At 42.9% G+C, this 20,463-nt stretch overlaps 1 protein-coding gene across 1 annotated transcript in view; it reads right to left on the bottom strand.

Annotated features, from left to right (window-relative positions):
• The window catches only part of LOC126480873 (glutamate receptor 1-like), a 377,262-nt gene extending 357,876 nt beyond the window's left edge, over positions 1–19,386 (bottom strand). The window contains exon 1 of the mRNA XM_050104251.1: positions 19,241–19,386. Within this exon, the coding sequence (XP_049960208.1) occupies positions 19,241–19,337 (97 nt within the window). The 5' untranslated portion in view covers positions 19,338–19,386. The remainder of the gene's footprint in view (positions 1–19,240) is intronic.
• Between the last annotated feature and the right edge of the window lie 1,077 nt (positions 19,387–20,463).

Here is a 20,463-nt window from a genome sequence, read left to right as displayed (position 1 = left end):
GTTTTCAGTACAGTTTTCTGATGCATTATTGTATACTTCAGAAAAATCTATCTCTTGTTTCTCATATCCCTTTTCAGGCCAGCAATTTGCTCTCCATACTTCACTTATACAATCTGGATGAGTGTGAAACGTAAGTGCCATTGAAAGGCTGATCTTGAAATAATGGCAGCATATTTTTTTTTAATGAAATTACCGATACATTGAGTAACGTCAGACACAAAACACTACAGCGCCTGTCTTGATTCCACTAGCTACAACTGTTATCAGAACATTTGTCTTCTGGGGACAATAGTAATTAGTTATCAGTAAAGATACGTTTTGTTAAGTGAGCACCTAATTGACTGAAAAACAATATATGAACTAAATCATGATAGGAAAAATCCATACATTACAACGACGAAACTAAACGAACTGTGTCATGTGACAGACGGGTTAGGTGTTACAGCATCTTTCGCGGAATGACATACAGACAGTTTGTTCTCAACGCTTACCGAAGTATGTTATGCCTTTTTATAGTTTGAAGCATATACGACGAAACCACAAAATCTGTTTAACCTAATCACTTGTTTGTTTAAAAAGTACCATCAAGTGGTATACGTACAGAACATGCACTGGCATGTTCCTAAAAAATGTTATGCATAATATAAAGCTATTGTCACAACTTTAGGTTGGGGTAAATTTGTTGAACACAGCTGAAGCCATTGTGATAATTTACAGGATACTGAAAAAAGTATCCCGTGTTCTGAGAGGTAGTAGTACGGACCAAATCAAGAACGAAATGATAATTAAATCAAGACCCTAAGCTGTCGACAGGTGTTAATATACATCAACGGCGACAGTTGAAAATGTGTGCCCCGACCGGTACACGAATCCAGGATCTCCTGCTTACATGGCAGACGCTCTATCCATCTGAGCCACCGAGGGCACAGAGGATAGTGCGACTGCAGGGATTTATCCCTTGCACGCTCCCCGTGAGGCTCACATTCCCAACTTAATGTCCACACACTACATTCGTTGTGCCCAAGCCCATTACGCTCATTACTCGCGGCAGACAATCTTACCGAGTTCCGCAAGAGTTCGGACAATGCATGTGCATCCGGCACAGAAGAAGAAGGTCAATGGCCGGTTGGCCTTAGCTATATGAAGATGGTATCCGTTCTTTCGGACATGTCCGAAAGAACAGGTACCATCTTCATAAACCAAGAAAAAGATGTCCAGTCAACATGGGCTCTAAGATGCAACCTTAAGAGCTAAGAGTACTTGCTGACCTTCGGTACTGTGAAAGACATTTGTTGTACTGCAAGCTCTTTGCTGTTACGAACGATGAACAGAATGCACTAACCAAATGAGAGCATCTTATTCTGTTAGCATTAAACAGAAGAGCTTCTAATGTAAATCTGCTTCTAATTACATACAGTCCGCACTTGTAAGACATAGGCAACGGAGGTGACAAATGTCGTGTCCACTCATAGTAAAGCATCCTTCTGTCCTAAGTCTTATGGAAACACTCACTCTGAAAAACTTCAGGTTGGTCGATGATGCGCTGGTATGGATTGACGGTGTGCTCCTGTGGTGTTCGTACATCATTAATGGGGCTTGACCCCTCCCCTCCCCTCCCCCTGACTAATCCATTTCCATTAAGTGTCTGCGTTGCTGGATATTTTGGAGAAAGACGCATGAACCACATCTCCATCCGTTGTTGGATGGTGCCTCCTCCAGCATGTCAGGCAAGTCGTTTGAAACGAACTGGCGATACGTGCACCAGTCAATCAGTTTGGCAGTATGTGAAGTGCTATTAGTCTATCGACAGTCATTCCTTTCCATATATTGTAGGAAATTGGCGCTGATGCCTTGGCTCGTCAACTGCTTGTGGATTTTATCAGCTCGCACAAACTGATCATGAAAACTGACAATTTCATGTGGTGTGAAACCAGCCTCGTCTGTAAACAGCATCTGTGTTGTCAAAACAACCACGTCTTTGCAATGTCCGTTGCACAACGGCATTCTGGCAGACTGATCTTGTGGTCGAAGGGCTTGGACTCGCTGTCCATGATGTGAATATAGCTACCGTTCACGCACAATCACGCTGACTAGAGGATGCCTGACTCCTGTTGAAATCCTGCGTACACTAGTTGCAGGATCTCATTCCAATCTTTGGAAAACCCGCTCCTCCCCAACAGGAATACGAATGGTGTGAGGAGTAACTGTGCAGATGACACCTCGTTCTGGATATTTTTTAGCATCGTTTGCTTCCACTTGCCAGACCATAACACAACATCACCTCTGTCATTTCCCGTGTGGAATAATTTACTTTCATTACGCTGGTAACTACAAGTTAAAAATAAATGCAAAAGAATATCACAAACTTATCTAAATTCGAACTGTTTGTATTAGTACAAATGTATGTGCTGCATTTACCCTTAACTTTGAATACGTTTTACAGTAACAACACTAACAGGTGTTTACTGCATGGTGTATCCAGGGAAATAACAGAGGATTGGGTCTCATTTGTTCACTGCATTCTGTAGGGCGCTTTTAATAGCAACGTGTTGCAGTGGAATTGATGTGCTTCACAGCAGCGAAGATGAAAAAACGCTCAAAGCTCTTAATACACGGAAGCGTCAAAGAAACTGGTATAGGCATGCATATTCAAATACAGATATATGTAAACAGCCATAATACGGCGTTGCGGTCGGCAACGTCTATATAAGACAACAAGTGTCCAGCGCAGTTGCTAAATCGGTTGCTGCTGCTACAATGGCAGCTCATCAAGTTTTAAGTGAGTTTTAACGTGGTGTTATAGTCGGCACACGCGCGATGGGACACCATTTCCGATTTAGCGATGAACTGGGGATTTTACGGTACGACCATTTCACGAGTGTATAGTGAATATCAGGAGTCCAGTAAAACATCAGATCTCCGACGTCACTGGGGGCCGGAAAAAGATCCTGCAAGAACGGAACCAACGACGACTGAAAAGAACTGTTCAATGCGACAGAAGAGAAACCCTTCCGCAAATTGTTGCAGATTTCAGTGCTGGGCTATCGACAAGTGTCAGCGTGCGAGTCATTCAACGGAACATCATCGATATGGGTTTTTGGAGCCAAAGTCCCACTCGCACACCCTTGATGACTCGACGACACAAAGCTTTACGCCTCGCCTGGGTCGGTTAACTCCGACATTAGACTGTTGTTGACTGGAAACACATTTTCTGATCAAGACGAGTCTCGTTTCAAAATGTATGGAGCAGATGGACGTGTAAGGGTACGGAGACAACCTCACGAATCCATGGACCCTGCATGTTAGCAGGGGACTGTTTAATCTGGTGGGGACTTTGTAATGGTGTGGAGCGTGTGCAGTTGGAGTGATATGGGACGCCTGATACGTCTAGATACGACTCTGTCACGTACGTAAGCATTCTGTCTCATCACCTGCTTCGATTGCCGGCCGGAGTGGCCTAGCGGTTCTAGGCGCTTCAGTCTGGAACCGCGCGACCGCTACGGTCGCAGGTTCGAATCCTGCCTCGGGCATGGATGTGTGTGATGTCCTTAGGTTACTTAGGTTTAAGTAGTTCTAAGTTCTAGGGGACTGATGACCTCCGCTGTTAAGTCCCATAGTGCTCAGAGCCATTTGAACCAACCTGCTTCCATTTATGTCCATTGGGCGTTCCGACGGGCTTGGGCAGTTCCAGCAGGTCAGTGCGACACCCCACACGTCCAGAATTTCTACAGAGTGTTTCGAGGAACACTCTTCTGAGTTTTAACACTTCCGCTGGCGACGAAACTCTCCAGACATGAATATTATTGAGCGTATATGGGATGCCTTGCAACGCACTATTGATAAGAGATCTCCACCCCCTCGCACCTTTACGGAATTATGGACTGTCCTGCAGGAGGTATGGTGTCAGTTCCCTCCAACACTACTTCGAACATTAGTCGAGTCCATGCGTCGTCGTGTTGCATCACTTACGCGTGCCCGGTTGGCCCTACACAATATTAGACAGGTGTACCAGTTTTTTTGGCTCTTCAGAGAATATGATTTTCAGAGCCCATATGTATTTGTCATTTTTGTCATGTTTTGGTCCATATTACTGCCTCTCAAAATGTGGGATGTTTTTTCTTTATACCTTGTACGTAACTTGAGTATGGAATATTTAGTTTCTGGTAAATCAAAGATCAAAATTCGATGGAACTTAAACTTAGCATATGTTCGTCTCGTCAGTACATTTGAATTACATAGTTCCGTCGAGCAGTCACGTCTCCGCACTCTGAAGAGTCGTTTCTTCATTCTGGACTCTTCGGCAGCTGCTTTTACACCTCTTCCTAATGTGGGTGGCTACTCGCCGACACCGGCCGGGGTGGCCGAGCGGTTCTAGGCGCTACAGTCTGGAACCGCGAGACCGCTACAGTCGCAGGTTCGAATCCTGCCTCGGGCATGGATGTATGTGATGTCCTTACCTTAGTTAGATTTAAGTAGTTCTAAGTTCTAGGGGACTGATGACCTCAGAAGTTAAAGTCCCATAGTGCTCAGAGCCATTTACTCGCCGACAGTCGATAGCGTCTAGGACTGTTAGCATGTTATTTCCTGAATGGATGCCTAAATGATTACTCTTTCGTCTTGCTAATAACACCGCCACTGAAACACATTATTGCATTCATCAGACTTACTTCCAGAACGGCCCAATGAACGAAGAACCTTTTTGGCGTCCACATGTTGAACCTTCCTTCAGGACGTTGTGTGCTGTAATGTTGACACCTAGTAAGCAATGTGGCATCAGTAAGATCCGTATGTGTGATACTCTGCTTGGATTTGCAGCCGTGACTTTAAGTTGACGCAATATTTCGAGATTCACTTAGGCACATTGCTAAGTGTCGTAGAACTATCATTACCTTAGAGCTGCTGCCCCTACATAACGCCACAGAGAGTATTCAGAGAGCTGCGAAAATTACTAGCAGCACGACTATTCCAGAGAGCCACATGGGGTTAATGCCCTTTCTTAGAACATTCGTTACAGCACAGCGTTTACAGTGGACCTGAGATTGACGAAGGCTATCATTTTTGGATGTTGTCATCCACAAATGTAATGACGGCAGCTTGGGGCTTAACATTTAGCGCTGACCGGGATTTGGATGCGACTAAGTGTCATCCACCATCCCAAAGCACTGGGGTCCTTAGAATTCTAGTCTGAAGAGCGTGTACTTCATCTGATGTGGAAAGCTTACAGCAGGAAACTGAACACCTGTGATACGCAGATACGTCATGCTTCTGACCATAACCGGTAGTTGCGTTTCTACTTTATGCGCGGAAAGTATGAGATAAAAGGAGAAGAAATTTAGGAAATATTAGCATCAGGGATGTCTTTCTTCAGTCTTTTCTACATATACATCTGTACTTCGCAAGTCACTTTATGGTGAGTGTAGAGGGTACTTGTGGGCCATTGTCTATTCCACCCAATTCTGTTCCATGAGTCGGTAAAGCTTTGAGTTACGTGAAGTGTTTCTATTTTCTCGTCGTGACTATTTCCGGAGATGCTTTTGGACCAAATTAACATGCAGTCCAACTCTTCTTGGAACATAAGTTCTGGAAACGTCAAGAGTAAACCTTTCCGCGATGCACTGTGCCTCTGTTTTTGAGTCTGGCACTTGAGTTCGTTCAGTATCACCATAACGTCCCCCGTCGAGTAATCGATTCCGTGACGAAATACGTTACTCTTCATTAGATCTTGTCTGTCACTTCTATTAATACTAATTGGTGAGGCTCCCAGACCGATGAGCAATATTCGAGAATTGGTCGAATGAGTGATTTGTAAACCACTTCTTTCGTGGATAAATTACATTTTCTGAAGGTTCTCTCAATGAATCTTACTCTCGCATGTGCTTTTCTTAAAGTTTGCTTTAAGTGGTCATTCGACTCAAGCAATTTTTTGGTAATGTCTTTTAAGGGCGTAAATGGTGATCTTTACAAGTGCAGCTAATGTCGTAAGTCGAATGTGGGCTGTAATTATCGTATGCCAGCGAATCTCAGTAGCTATGCCATACTTATCCGGTTTACACTGGTAAAAAACTGGCTCTTTGCGTTTAGACTTGGGCAACACAATTCTTTTTTCCGATTCGATTCCTACGATTCAATCTCACATTGCGAATCGATTCCTACGATTCGTTCACGATTCTTTCACGATTCATTCTAGTCTGCGATGGCACGATTCTTAACGGAATGCAAAAAGTTCTACATCTTACTCACAGATGGCAGGACATGTCTGAAATTGTCAATGTGGTTAGAATCGAGCTGTGTCATGATAAGATACGCCAGAAATAGTTTATTTATGAGTAAACATGCATATGACGTTACAAGTGTGATTCTCGATATATAAGTGTAATGCCTTAATTGACGAAAGGTCACGTTTCATTTGATTGCATCTATTGTTTTATTTCAGTATGCCAGGAAAGATGAGTCGATGTGTGCGAAAAGTGGTGTAAAATGACGTGGTATGCCAGTTTGGTTGGTGCAAAATTACGTGGTATGCCAGTCTGATTGTGTGGCTTGAACGTATCTAACTACAGACGCAGTGACAAAGATTTACGAAATTGCGATATAAAATACTTATTGTGTAAAATCGAGTTTTTTCAGGAAACACACCAATATAGATAAACTTAAAAATCGAAATCCGTATCTAAATATAAAATTTTATCCAAACTGTTAAAGCCGTTCCCAAGAAACACGAAATTTGCGTTTTTATTTAAAAAAATTCTTTTGTGTAAATTCGCGTGCTGTAAGGAAAGACACATATATACAGATAAACATAAAAACCACAACCTTAACTAAATTCAGTACGTACTACCAAAGTTTTACGAGATGGCGTTATAAAAACACGTGTAATAGCGTTTTTATAATATAAAATTGCGTTTTTGCGAAAGAATGGAACTATGTAGGTGAACTCAAAAAGCAAAAACCAGTCTAAATACAAAATTTCATCCAAATCGTCAGGGCCGTTTTCGAGATACGCGACATATAACATATAATCCAAGTGCTATTGCTCGTGTGTAAAGAAGGTGTGTGTGTTTTGCATTGTATCTGCAACAAACAAGAGGTACGTATTTATTCATCATATTTAGATTTCTTGATTTTAATCGTGTGTATTGGGAGCTGCGTACTCGCTGTATATCGTTTCTGTCAGCACTGGTTCGTGTATTACTCGCGCAAACGAAGCTGACGTCGGCGAGGTGGCTGATGGTAGCGATAGTAAATGGGAAATGCCTTTACGCTCGTTCCCGTCAGCCGTCGCCAAGTGTCAGCTTGGTGTTCACGAGTAATATTAAGGCCCACGAACTTCGTTTGTTCGTTCCCGGCTTCCTTTGTTCAAACGCATCCTCCACTTGACTGACATCTGGCGGTCATATTCATTCGGCACGTCTCGGCATGATTCGGAAGTTGCCTTCGAAGCATAGCGTACTAAGAATCGATGAATTGTTGGAACTTGGAATCGTCACGACTCGAAAACAAGCAATCGTTCTTACGATTCTTTTGAACGATGATTCGTCCGTATCACGATTCGATTCTTACGATTCTTTATTTAGAGTAGTTAAAATGAACGACTCATTCACGAATCGCCACAACTCTAGCTTTACGCTGTTTGTTTGACGATATGACATACACGCTGTCTTTTGACAAGTTTTAACGCGAGTGAACGGGATGGCTGTGGAGGAGAGAGACCGCGCTCTGTTAGTGAAGCTGCTTTATGTGAAAGGCAACAATTACAGGGCTACATTGAGAGTATCGTCGACTGAAAAGTCGGTGGCGAGGCACGATGTTATTTATGGTTTAAGGAAGATGATAATGTATTTCGGAAATATCGGGGAAACTTGGTGTGGCACTTGGAAGAGGAAGACATCCTATGTCGTTGGCAGTTACTGGAGCTGTGGTGGTGTTACAGCTGACGACGTAGCACGTGCTAGGGGTAGTGCTAGTACTCGTGTAGTGTCACGAGAGTTGTCCACCCCATGGTAAACAGTACGGAAAATTTTGATGTCTAAATTGCAGTAGTATTCGTATAAGATTCAGACGGTACAGCGACTGAAACGTCATAATTTGCAGAAATGTTCTGAATTTGCTCTTCGGTTTCTGACATGGATCGAAATTAATGACATGTGGTCTTGCAATTTTCTATGGAGTGACGAGGGACAGTACAGGGTGCAGGGAATACATAGAACTGCCCAGTTTGGGATACTCTTAAACTGTGTGTTGCGCGCCAAGAGTCACTACACTCGCTGCATATGACTCTGTGGTGTGGATTTACAAGCACTTTTATTCTCAGTTCGTTGTTCTTTGAAGGGACTACCCCCAGAGAGCCTGTCAGGTGTACCGCGACGTATTCACGTTATCAAGACCTCCTAGAGTACAGCATGTGGCTCCTGCTTTGGAAGAGCGCTACTGTGTGGAAACCACTGTTTTCATGCAGGATGGCTACTAATGAAATTCTTCTGATATCATCCACTAGATTACTTCTACATTTTAAAGCAGTAATGTACCTACCATAGTTGTGTGGGTGATCCCTGAAATTACCTTTACACTAGTTGAATATGTTCTGTTAAGTATTGAGTTCTATTTGCAAGGAAGTCTTGAATTCAGTCAGAATTCTGAACCAAAGTTTGTAAGCTCGTACTTTTTATTTTCACTAAATGACAGTCAAAAGGATTGTCGAATGCCTTCCTGAAGTCTAGTAAGACAGCATCAACAATGACTCCGATGTCTACGGCGCCGTGGATCAGTCATGGAAGAACAGAGCAGCCAGAGTTTCGCAAGATCTCTGTTTGCGGAATCCATCATAACTTTTATAAAAGAGGTCTTCGTTGCCCAAAAACGTCGTAACACGTGAGCATGAAACATATTCCATAATTCTACAACAGCTTGGTGTCAGCAATACAGGGCTATAATTACGTGAATCTCACGTACAACCCCTCCTGAAATCGGCAATGATTTGTGCTTTTTTCCAGTCCATAGGTATCCTTCATCGCTCCAGTGAATTGCGAGAAACTTCTGCGAGGATGGGAGCAAGTTCTGTAGCATAATCTCTGTAGAACCTTACACGTACTTGATCTGGTCAAGTTGCCTTTCCAGTATTAAGCAATTCAGCTGATTTTCTATTCTGCGATAGTTTGTCTGAACATCTGGCATATCGGCAGTCGTACGATGATTGAAAAGCGTGTTGTACTGCGATCTCCCAAGGTGACAATTTCAGAAGACCGAATCCAGAATTTTGGTCTGCTCTCTGTCGTCCTCCGTTTCAATTACTTATAGTCGTTGTGTGATTGAATATATGATTTCGACCGCTTAATGACTTGACTGAAGGCCAATACTTCTTAGGATTTTTAGTTAGATCCTTCGGCACTACTCTTGTTTTTAATTCATTGAATGCGTCTTGAATCGCTCTCCTTACGCACCTTTTAGCTTCATTCACCTTGTGTTAGCTGACCGCGCTTTGACTTCGGTTATATCGAAAATGAAGGTCTTTTTGCTTTCACATCAATATTCTGACATAGCTGTTGAACCACGGTGGGCATTTCCCATCTCTCATAACCTTGCTCGACGCACATTTGTCTAAGGCATAATTTCAAAAAATGTTCAAATGTGTGTGAAATCTTATGGAACTTAAGTAGGTCATCAGTCCCTAAGGTTACACTCTACTTAACCTAAATTATCCCAAGGACAAACACACACACCCATGCCGGAGGGAGGACTCGAACCTCCGCCGGGACCAGCCGCACAGGCCATGCCTGCAGTAAGGCATAATTTACTATGCTTTTTGAGTTTCGCCCTCAGGTGCTCCACATGTGCTTCTTCAGAGCTGAATATTTTATGATGACAACTGAAATTCTCTGCAATTTGTCTCCTGTCACTTTTGAGTTCTGTTAAAGATGATCAGTGGCTAAGCCAGCTTGATGTTTATGAGACTCCAGGTTCCTGTCGTAAAGCATACACCACTCAAACTGTTCGGACCGTTGAGGACAGGTGTCTTCCCAGTCGAACAGTTAGCGAAAACAATGCCTAAATGTTCTTTGATATCATTCGCTAGGTGTTGTGAGGCATCCCGTGACTTTCATTTCGTGCATGAAAACGAAGCGTTTGATGTTCGAGACACCACTGGACAATACAAAAGAGCTGTTTGCCTGTTTGACAGTATAAATGGACGTTATTCTCAGCACCCAACATTACTAAAACAGTATACGCCATGCGGTAGTTAGAACACCGTGTCTATATATCACTGGCATCAAAACAGTCATGGACCACTAGCGAGTCAACGGTACATCTGTAACATTTTTATCATCTCTAAACACTGTAAAATTTTGTATAATGCCCTGTATATGTGGATGTAGTTTTATCGTTAGGAAAAGGGCCGGCCGCGGTGGCCGTGCGGTTCTAGGCGCTTCAGTCCGGAACCGCGCGACCGCTACGGTCGCAGGTTCGAATCCTGCCTCGGGCATCGATGTGTGTGATGTCCTTAGGTTAGTTATGTTTAAGTAGTTCTAAGTTCTAGGGGACTGATGACCTAAGATGTTAAGTCCCATAGTGCTCAGAGCCATTTGAACCATTAGGAAAAAGTTGCGATAAGGTCTTGTGGGACCAAACTGCTGAGGTCATCGGTCCCTAAGCCTACACACTACTTAATCTAACTTAAACTACCTTATGCTATGGACAACACACACACCCATGCCCGAGGGACTCGAACCGCACGGACCGGGACAAGTCGTCCCAGGCCGCAAGGCTACCCCTCGCGGCTATTATTTAGCACATGTGAAGAGTATCATTCGTATCTCTACAGAGAATTACGTTTTTATGATACCGTAACTGCACATCAGATTTATAATTCTGCGAAGACTATCATTCCAAAACATTAAAATTTCTCGGTTCGTTGTCAGGATTCCAGCAAAAGGCATTATCCAGATTTATCATTCGTGAATAGAAACTTTATAAAAGGCACGCATCATCAAATGACTGTTTTATATTGGGCTCAAGGATGATTCGAAATATGAATAAAAGTGAATGAGAATGTGGTCATTAGAGGCTGGAGATGAATGAGGAAAGATATCGGGCGCGGATTTATTTGAGATGCCATGTCTTCATACTCGTAAAACAGATCTATCCACAGTACCGTCCGAACGAGCAGCCAAGACTTCCCTCTACCTCCGCCCATTTGGACTATGGGAGTGGGAGTGTTTATTGATAGATGATGCGTCAAGCTGTGATAGCTGGGTCGCAAAATTACGAGGATGTATACTGTGACTCATAGTGGCTCCAATATCGCGTTATGCGGGACAGTGGTGTCGTAAATTGAAGACAGCAGCTTCTGTTTAATTACTAATGAAGTAGCTATTACATACAACAGCGCTCGCATATCACTATTTTTGCTATATTGAGTGATGGTGAGTAAGTACGCTGATGTGCTTGCAATAACGTCAGCTGCACTCATGTATCTGTCTGTTTGACTCAGCAGAGTTCGTGGTGTGACTGGCACAAGTTACGCTATGGCGGCACATGCGGTGTCGCTGCCGAGAGTGAATCTATTCATCTACTACTGAAGTAAGCTGTACATTATACAACGTGTACATTATGCAACAAATTTAACAATTTTTAACATGATTCATCCCCGTAGATGTACTAAAAAGATGTTTCATTCCTCACCTCACCCTCTTACGTTCTTCCTCAGGGTCCAGCCTATCACCATACATACCAGATTTCATTGAAAGTTTTCCAGCAGCTTGTACGCGAAAACGTAACAGACACACTTACTTTCGCAATCTTGATGTTATTATGGAAGTATGGGTTAAATTCTTTGAGGATTGTATAAGCATTATACTCACTACGTTGGATTGTGTTACGTAGAACATATCAATTAATAAAAGGATTTTCACAAACACAATAAACGTCAAAGAGTAAATAGATTTTTCAATGAGTAAACGTCTTTCCATAATTTGAGTTATATCCATCAACTAAATAAATGTCTTGTACTACACACTTCATGAAGTAGCCTACGTCCTTCCTCAGCGTTCAAGCTGTCTCCGTCATAGATTTCATGAAAATCGGTTCCACTGTTTAGTCGTGAAGTGGCAACAGGTAAACACACTTGCACATCTATAATATTAGTATGGGTATTCTACGGAACCAATTGATGTTTTGGCAAGCAAAGTCTGTGCATAGGAAAATAATGGAAATACTGGCCAACGTGCTCAACATTTAAAGAAGAACATGGAATGAATGCAAGGGTAAACTGACATTTAGGTCAAGGCATACCGCCTTACGGGTATCATCGACGATCTGCCCTACTCCGTCTCGTGAGTTAATACCTCTGCAGATTGAATTTGTGGATGTGGTTTAGAATGTTAGGACGCAAATATTTTACGGAACCATCAGTATCACCAGAAAGGTGGCTACCTTGTCAAGCAGCATTAAGAAAGAGGACCTGTAGTTAGTGTTACCCGCTACGTCCATTGTGTCATAAATCACATGCATCTGAAACCGGCGGACGCGTGGACCACTGTTCATCCTGCCATTTTCCGTTTCCCACTGCCTGGTTCGCTTTCCGTATCTGCTCCACACAGCGACCCTAGTCTGAAGTGTTTTAGGGAATCAAAGGGAACCAAAATCTGAATTGCTGGGGGAAGGATTGAACCCCGAGTCCTAAACCACAGCGCCATTTCACATGCTTATCCAAAACACGGTACTAGTTTCTCCAGCTTAGCTCAAGTCACTGAAGTCTGATGGAATGTCGCGTGATAGTTATTAAATTTCTGCGCGTAATTACGAATGACAAAGAGGATCTCAGAGTTCTCACATTAGATTTGTAGCAGGACATTAACAGGTGAACATTTCTCAGTCTTTAACTGTGTCCTACGGGTTTCAAGTTTCAACTTACTCGATCACTTCAGTTCCAGAGAAAGGAGTTTCTTTCAGCGCTTCGATGGAGGACAAGAATGCTGGAGATTGTATATACATTAGGAGGAACTAGGCGCAAAATTTTTTCGAGGAGTCGAAGAAACGATTGCTGTCTCTTGTGGATTCAATTGGGACCTATGGAAAAGGCGACCACCAATAACTTAAAATATTTGCTGAATCTACAAATTCGCAGCACTGTCTCGTTTTCTCGTGTCTAAACTTGTATGTGACTTTTACACCCAGTGCAAATTCAGATTTGTAGTAAATTGCTCGCCATTTGTCACTGACATAGCGAGCTGAACTTTTCATGTGATAAGAAGGAATTTATTCCAGTTGTCAGGTAATTAGCAGTGAAAACTGAATACTATAAAAGCATACGATAGTATGCGCATGAGAAGAAAGGTGAAGAACCCAGAAGACATGGACAGATGCCAATGAAGCTTCGTACTCGCACAGGCCATCTGTGGGTACGTAAGTGGAGTGTAAGTTCTCTATGATCGGCAGAACGGCAAGGAGAGTACATTAGGTTTTTCGTGTTTAGTATTGTTATCAGGGCTGTTGGGGTAAGTGAGAGGCGCGAACAGGGTCAGATGCTGAGTGATCAGTGTGAAGAACACTGAGGTGCCTCGTGCTCCTGTGATGCAGCGTTATCAGCACTTGACAGGGATTTCAAAGTGGCCTCATTGTGGGTCTTCATTTGGCCTGTTGGTCGAATCGTACAATATCCAGATTTGTGGGTCTTTAGAATGTGACTGTGGCCCAATATTGTACTGTATGACAGAGTGAGGGAAGACATTACTGTTGTCTAGGTTCCAGTCGGCCACGTCTGACTACAAATGGGAAGCATCGCCGTATTGTGCTCCAGTCACGTCGTAACCCTTTCACAACTGCTCCTGCAGTTGGAAGAAAGGAGTAAGGAAGACAAGAGTAAAACGTCCCATCGACAGCGCGGTAATTAGTGAAGGAGCAGAAGTTCGAATTGCGAAAGGATGGGGAAATATCGGCCTTGCCCTTTTCAGAGAAACCATCCCCGCTTTTGTCTGGGGCGATTTAGGGAAATCACGGAAAACCTAAATCTCGATAGGCGGACAAGGATTTTAACTGTCGTCCTTACGAACGCGAGTCCAGTGTACCTACCACCCTACTGCCATCTGCTCTGTTTGTCGACTAGTAGCACCGGGAGTGATGGCTTATAAATGGCATCACATTGTGTCCAGCGGTGAATCGCCGTCCTGTATTACCCCGGATTATCATTGTCGGCGAGTATGACAGCAATTCCTTCCGAACGCGAGTCCAGTGTACCTACCACCCTACTGCCATCTGCTCTGTTTGTCGGAGACTAGCAGCACCGGGAGTGATGGCATATAAATGGCATCACATTGTGTCCAGCGGTGAATCGCCGTCCTGTATTACCCCGGATTATCATTGTCGGCGAGTATGACAGCAACTCCATGATTTGGAAAGGCACAACGCTGTTACTTCTGGCAACCTGACTTGGTGATGCATCGGATATGACTTCAGGTCACGGCTGGTAGTCATTCAGGAATGTCTGACAATACAACGGCACGTCACCGACAGCCTGCGTCCTCGTGTGCTTCCTCTCATACGACAGTATACTGGTGCCATTTTTCAACACGACAACGCTCGTCCGCATATGGCATGCAACGCCATACTGATAAGTGGGCATATACTGCTAAACTCTTTGTAAACGTGACTCGATGTAGTACTCACTGAAACAACATGACATACCCTCCGAACCCTGGAAGTTTCATCTCGTTTCCTCTTCCACTTCTGTGTGCTTGCCTTTCTTTTGTCAGAAGTGTAGAAGTAGAAACCTTTTATTAAACATGGGCCCATAAACGAACTTTTTGCGAGATAACTGCAAATTTGTGGTCACAATGTGCCACTTACTTCATTATAAAGTATTGTCCCAGTTACTACAAATGATCTGAAATGTAAACTTTCAGCTTAAGTGCTCATGTAACTGGGCACCAATTTCTCCCACAGCCCAAATTAACAAGAAATACATCTTCTGAACGTTACGTGTTAGAAATTACTCTACGCTCTGTTAAGTGTCATTCCGCGTGTTGCCCTCGCATGTGGATACAATACTGTAATCGTCTCTACTGCTAGGAAAAGAATTTTGTCAAACACCCTCGTAACGGTTCGTAAATATTGACTTGCTGCTCCATTTCTTCATGTCAACGGGAGTGCTGAACATTTTATTTTTGAGATAACGCCAGACAGAAAAATCGAAAGGATGAAGACGATCTTGCAGTTCAACATATCGACGCTACTCGGCCTATTCACGCCATACCTATTCAAAATGAAACATATCTTCGCTTTAGATGTTATTTTGTTGAGCAACAAAATGCGCCAATGCCGGATCATGCATCTAACATATTCCCAAACCACGTGCAATGGCTGAAATTTCAGCCGAAGAAGATGGGGACTTATTCGCAGAGTTTACATTTAAAATACATTGATTCTTTCTAAAACACTATTTCAAACGGAAGACATTAGCAGCTGACAGCCACAGACTGGCAATTATATCGCAAACTACTCGTTGCGGAACGGTGTTTACGAGAATCTTTTGACGTCCATTATCGTATCCAATAAGGTAACTGAAGTCATGGTTGGTTGGTTTAATTGGAAGAGGGTCCAGACAGCGATGTCATCGGTCCCATCGGATTAAGGAAGGATGTCGGTCGTGCCCTTTCGAAGGAACCATCCCGGCATTTGCCTGAAGCGATTTAGGGAAATCACGGAAAATTTAAATCAGAATGGATGGATGCCTGCTTGAACCGTCTTCCTGCCACCTCACACGGTGACAGAAGTCATGGGATAGCGATGTGTACAAATACAGACGGCGGTAGTACCGCGTACATAAGGTATAAATGAGCAGTGATTTGGCGGAGCTGTCATTTGTACGCATGTGGCTCATGTGAAAAGGTTTTAGACGTGATTGTAGCCGCGCGATGGGAATTAACAGACTTTGAACGCGAAATGTTGTTGGAGCTAGACACATGGGACATTCTATTTGGAAATCTTCAGAGAATTCAGTATTCCGAGATCCACAGTGTAAATAGTGTGCTGGGAATACCAGATTTGAGGCCTCACCATGGACAACGCAGAGGCGGAAAACTTTCATTTAACGACTGAGAGCAGCGGTGTTTGCACAGAGTTGTCAGTGCTAACAGACAAGTAACACTGCTTTGAACAAAATCATAAACACCATGTGAATTAAGCGCAGAAATCAACGTGAGAGGTACGATGAACGTATCCGTTACGAGAGTGCGGCGAAATTTGACGTTAATGGGCTATGGCAGCAGGAGATCAACGCGAGTGCCTTTGCTAACAGCACGACATTACTTTTAGAGCCTCTGCTGGACTCGTGACCACATCGGTTGTACCCTACACAATTACCGTGACCTGGTCAGATGAGTCTCATTTTCAGCTGGTAAGTGCTGATGGTAGGGTTCGAGTGTGGCGCAGATCTCACGAAGCCATGGATCCAAGTTGTCAATAAGGCACTATATAGGCTTCTGGTGACTCCACAATGGTGTTGGCTGTGTTTTCATGGAATCAACTTGGTTCAGTGGTTCAACTGAACCGATCATTAACTAGAAATAGTTATGTTCGGCTACTTGGAGACCGTGTGCAGCTCTTCATGTACTTCGTGGTTCCAAACAACGATGGAATTTTTATGGATGACAATGCGCCATGTCACAGGGTCACAATTGTTCGTGATTGGTTTGAAGAACAGTTCGAACAAATGTAATTATGTAGCGATTCGAGTTTATGATTTAGTCGCCCAAATCGCCCGACATAAATTCTATCGCACATTTATGGGACATAATTGAGAGGTCGGTTCGTGCACAAGATCCTGCACAGGCAACAGTTTCGCAGATAGGATGGCTATAGAGACAGCATGGCTCGGTATTTCTGCAGGGGGCTACCAGCGAATTGTTGAATCCATGCGATGACTAGTTTCAACACTATGCTGGGCAAAAGGAGGTCCGACACAATATTAGGAGATATCCGATGATTTCTATTACCGCAGTGTGTATTCCCCAATGATAGTTACAGCTATTAATTATGATATACATAAAGTGCAGGTTGCTTAAGGCTCACTTATCACTTCTCACGCTTCGCAATTTATAGTCTTTCGAGTTTTCTTTCCGAGTTATAGAGCCCATATCTTCTTTTGATTCTATCATCTATCTCTTATGCGGCTACGACTCCTGTTTTGCTCTGGGGTTCACCTCCATAACTTCTTTGACACTATCATGTATTTGTTCTAAATGGCCGTGCAGCTTCTATGATGATCCTTTCGCTTGTAATAATTATCTCATATCTTCATTTCTGATGTGATTTAGCCGTGAAACTCCAGCACTTTTGCCTGCAGTACAGCCATTTTCATTGATAGCAATTGCTGTCTCTCTCTTCTTCATTTTATCAAACTTCTAATACATATGATTTCTAGTGTTTTGTATATTTCAAGATTTTAGACATGGCTGAAACAGCAACTGTAGAAATTCTTCATGGCAAATGATGACAGCCAAAACAGTTGTTAGTTCACAGCCGAAGTACTGATGCTAAGCTGTGTTCGCATCGACCCTCTGTCCATAATCAAGTTGTATAAATGGAGATGTTTTTACTGACGACGCCTTTGGCACAATTGTTTTACGAATCTCCATTGCAGGATGTGATTGTAGTGTATTTTACTTTTGATGAAGGTATATTTACATATACCGAAACCGTGGTCAAGAATTTTAATAAATCTTTATCCTCAACCGTTTTGGCTGTCATCATTTACCGTGAAGTATTTTGTATATGATCATTTTAGTTTTATTTGTGATCTTATTACTCCAAATGTTTCAGTTTAACTGTCGAACAAGTTTACTACCTTGACATTTTTTAATTTTAAAATGTTTGCGTTCTTTCCTTTATCAGGTATAGTTATAAGTAGATGTTAAAAAAATAAGATTAAAATTCGTAGGCCCAGAGTGGTGGTTTTCGTCACTACCCACGATCATATACTCTAATTTTACATGTGTTTATTTTGAAGCTTTGTTAGTCATATTCTGAAAACGCTTTCCTTAGCTTATAGCTACAGGTATTCTCGGAAGTTATCACGTGGTAATCAGCGAAAAGGGAAAAATCTTCCACTGGCATTCCCGTATGGTTACGTTTACTTCTCTGTATCTTTAAAACCTCTTCCTAATACATTCAAGGTCTAAAGGCAGTCGCCTATGTTACGGCCCGAATTTACTGATAAAAACAGTTCCATTTCTTGCTCGTCAGGTTTATTATGTGAATGACTTCCTAAAACTGTAACTAGTGGCGGTAAATGACGCAGAACTTTCTTCGTAATATTTTAGTACTTACTCTTCAAACACAATTAATCACTTCGGATTGATTAATGTTTTGTATTTTCCGTTATTGTACTTTTTACACTCGCTTTGTGATTAACAGTTCTTCAACACTTCTAGAAAATATTAACTCCAGAATTTAAGAACACATCCACTAACCACGACTTACGTTTCTTCTGGTCTATCTACAATAATGTTGGAGCGCCTCTCAGGACAATTAAGACCGCTATAGATGGTAAACCAATCTTGAAAATAAATTAAAATACTTTATATCTCACATAACCTTCTAGGCCACACTTGAATATTAAAAACTGTGTGTGTATGTGTGTGTGTGTGTGTGTGTGTTTGTGTGTGTATTTCAGTTACAAAGTTAAATCTATTTATGTATTAGAAGAGTACAGTGAGCATGTACCCACTACATACTTACTACGAAAATATATTAGTTTCCTAAGTTAACTGACACATTACACAATTAAGCGCACCCCAACATACATGGTGACAAAATACAAGACCAGTTAACAAACTGCAGATTCAGTAGAAAGCTCTTGGAAAATATGAGTTTTCGAAAATCGTGGTTTAGCGCTGCAAGCTTGAAGTGTCAGCTAAGTTTTAGAATTTAAATGTGACGTACAGAATCAGCTTGCTCAGGTAGTACACGGCACTTGCGAACTCTCTCTCTCTCTCTCTCTCTCTCTCTCTCTCTCTCTCTCACACACACACACACACACGAACTTACTAACAATCATATTAATTCCGTTACTTGTTATACAGGACGAGCAAACTTGACTATTTCAAGGTCATACTGATTAGTTTTCAGTTTTGTAGTAAATCGGAATCTAATTTAAGTTCAACTCGCTCAGGTAATCACGCAGGTCAGGAACAAAGAGATACTGCAGGTCATCGCACTGCACCTGGACGCTGGTAAATCTTTCACTCACCGATAGGTATCTTCTCGGCAGGGGCGTGTCCGGAGAGCAGCGTCACACACACCAGTGTGGCCGTCAGGCTGGAAGTCCTCAGCCGCACGCCCCTCATGGCTGCGCACCCCCCTGGGCTTCCGCGTACGCAGCGAGGTTGCGGACGTGCAGGCCGGAGCACGCACCGAGCTCGCAGCGCAACGCCGTGTGACGTCACGGCCGGGAGCGCAGCATCCACGCGCCCGCAGCACTCTGCGCCCGGCTCTGGACCAGCCGGCGAGGCCGGCCGCTCGCAGCCGAGCGCAGCCGACGGCGGCCGAGCGGACACGACAGGTGCCGTCTACGCACGATATCTCGTGCACAGAGCCATAATTTTGATTTCACCTGTCGCTTTATGAGAGTTATCGTTCTGGCAACAGCTAGGGCAGCCCGTGCGTAAAGTGTCGTTTCTTGTGGCTCCCGTGCGACAGAAGATTAATTCGTATCGCAAATCTGAATGAGCGGTATAAAATACGAACGTTTGAAGGATTTATCTCGCCGTCCTCACTCTCTCTTCCATTATCCTCATGGATTTCCGTATTCAGAGATTTTATTTCCCTATTCATTTATTCAGATATTTACCGTCACACGATTAATGTTCAGATATAGGCTATTATCTGAGGAGCATCGTTTCAAATGGTGTGAAGCATACAAATCGCATCTTACAGGAAGCGGAAAAAACGTTTCCTTTCCTAACCAAATGAAGCATGTCAAAATTCTCGACATCAGGACGTATATCTTTATATTATGTTCCAAAATTATTCATGACTGAAATCGTTTCGCAACTCATGGAGCCACCATATTAATTTTTAAATTGCGCTTAATACGTTTTGAACGAGTTGACTGAACAAAACACATTTTGGTGCAATTATGTTTTCATATGATATGATTTTAAGGTTTCGTTTCAAATTGTTTGTAGAAAAAATTTGTGGTAAGTTCCTATGGGACCAAACGGTTAAGGTCATCGGTCCCTAGGCTTACACACTACTTAATCTAACTTGAACTAACTTAAGCTAAGGATAACACACACACCCATGCCCGAGGGAGGACTAGAACCTCCGACGGAGGTAGCCGCGCTCAACTTGGCAAGGTGTCTCAGACCGCATGGCTACCTCGCGCGGCATTTTTTTGTTGATTTTAATGTTGGGCACAGCCCTTCATGTAAGAAAATAAAGTTATTAACATGTTCCAAAAGCAGAAACAGA

Source organism: Schistocerca serialis, chromosome 5 (genome assembly GCF_023864345.2).
Source record: "Schistocerca serialis cubense isolate TAMUIC-IGC-003099 chromosome 5, iqSchSeri2.2, whole genome shotgun sequence".
NCBI lineage: Eukaryota > Metazoa > Arthropoda > Insecta > Orthoptera > Acrididae > Schistocerca > Schistocerca serialis.
The sequence above is the reverse complement of the archived record's forward strand: the minus strand, read 5'-3'. Positions and strand labels throughout refer to the sequence as shown.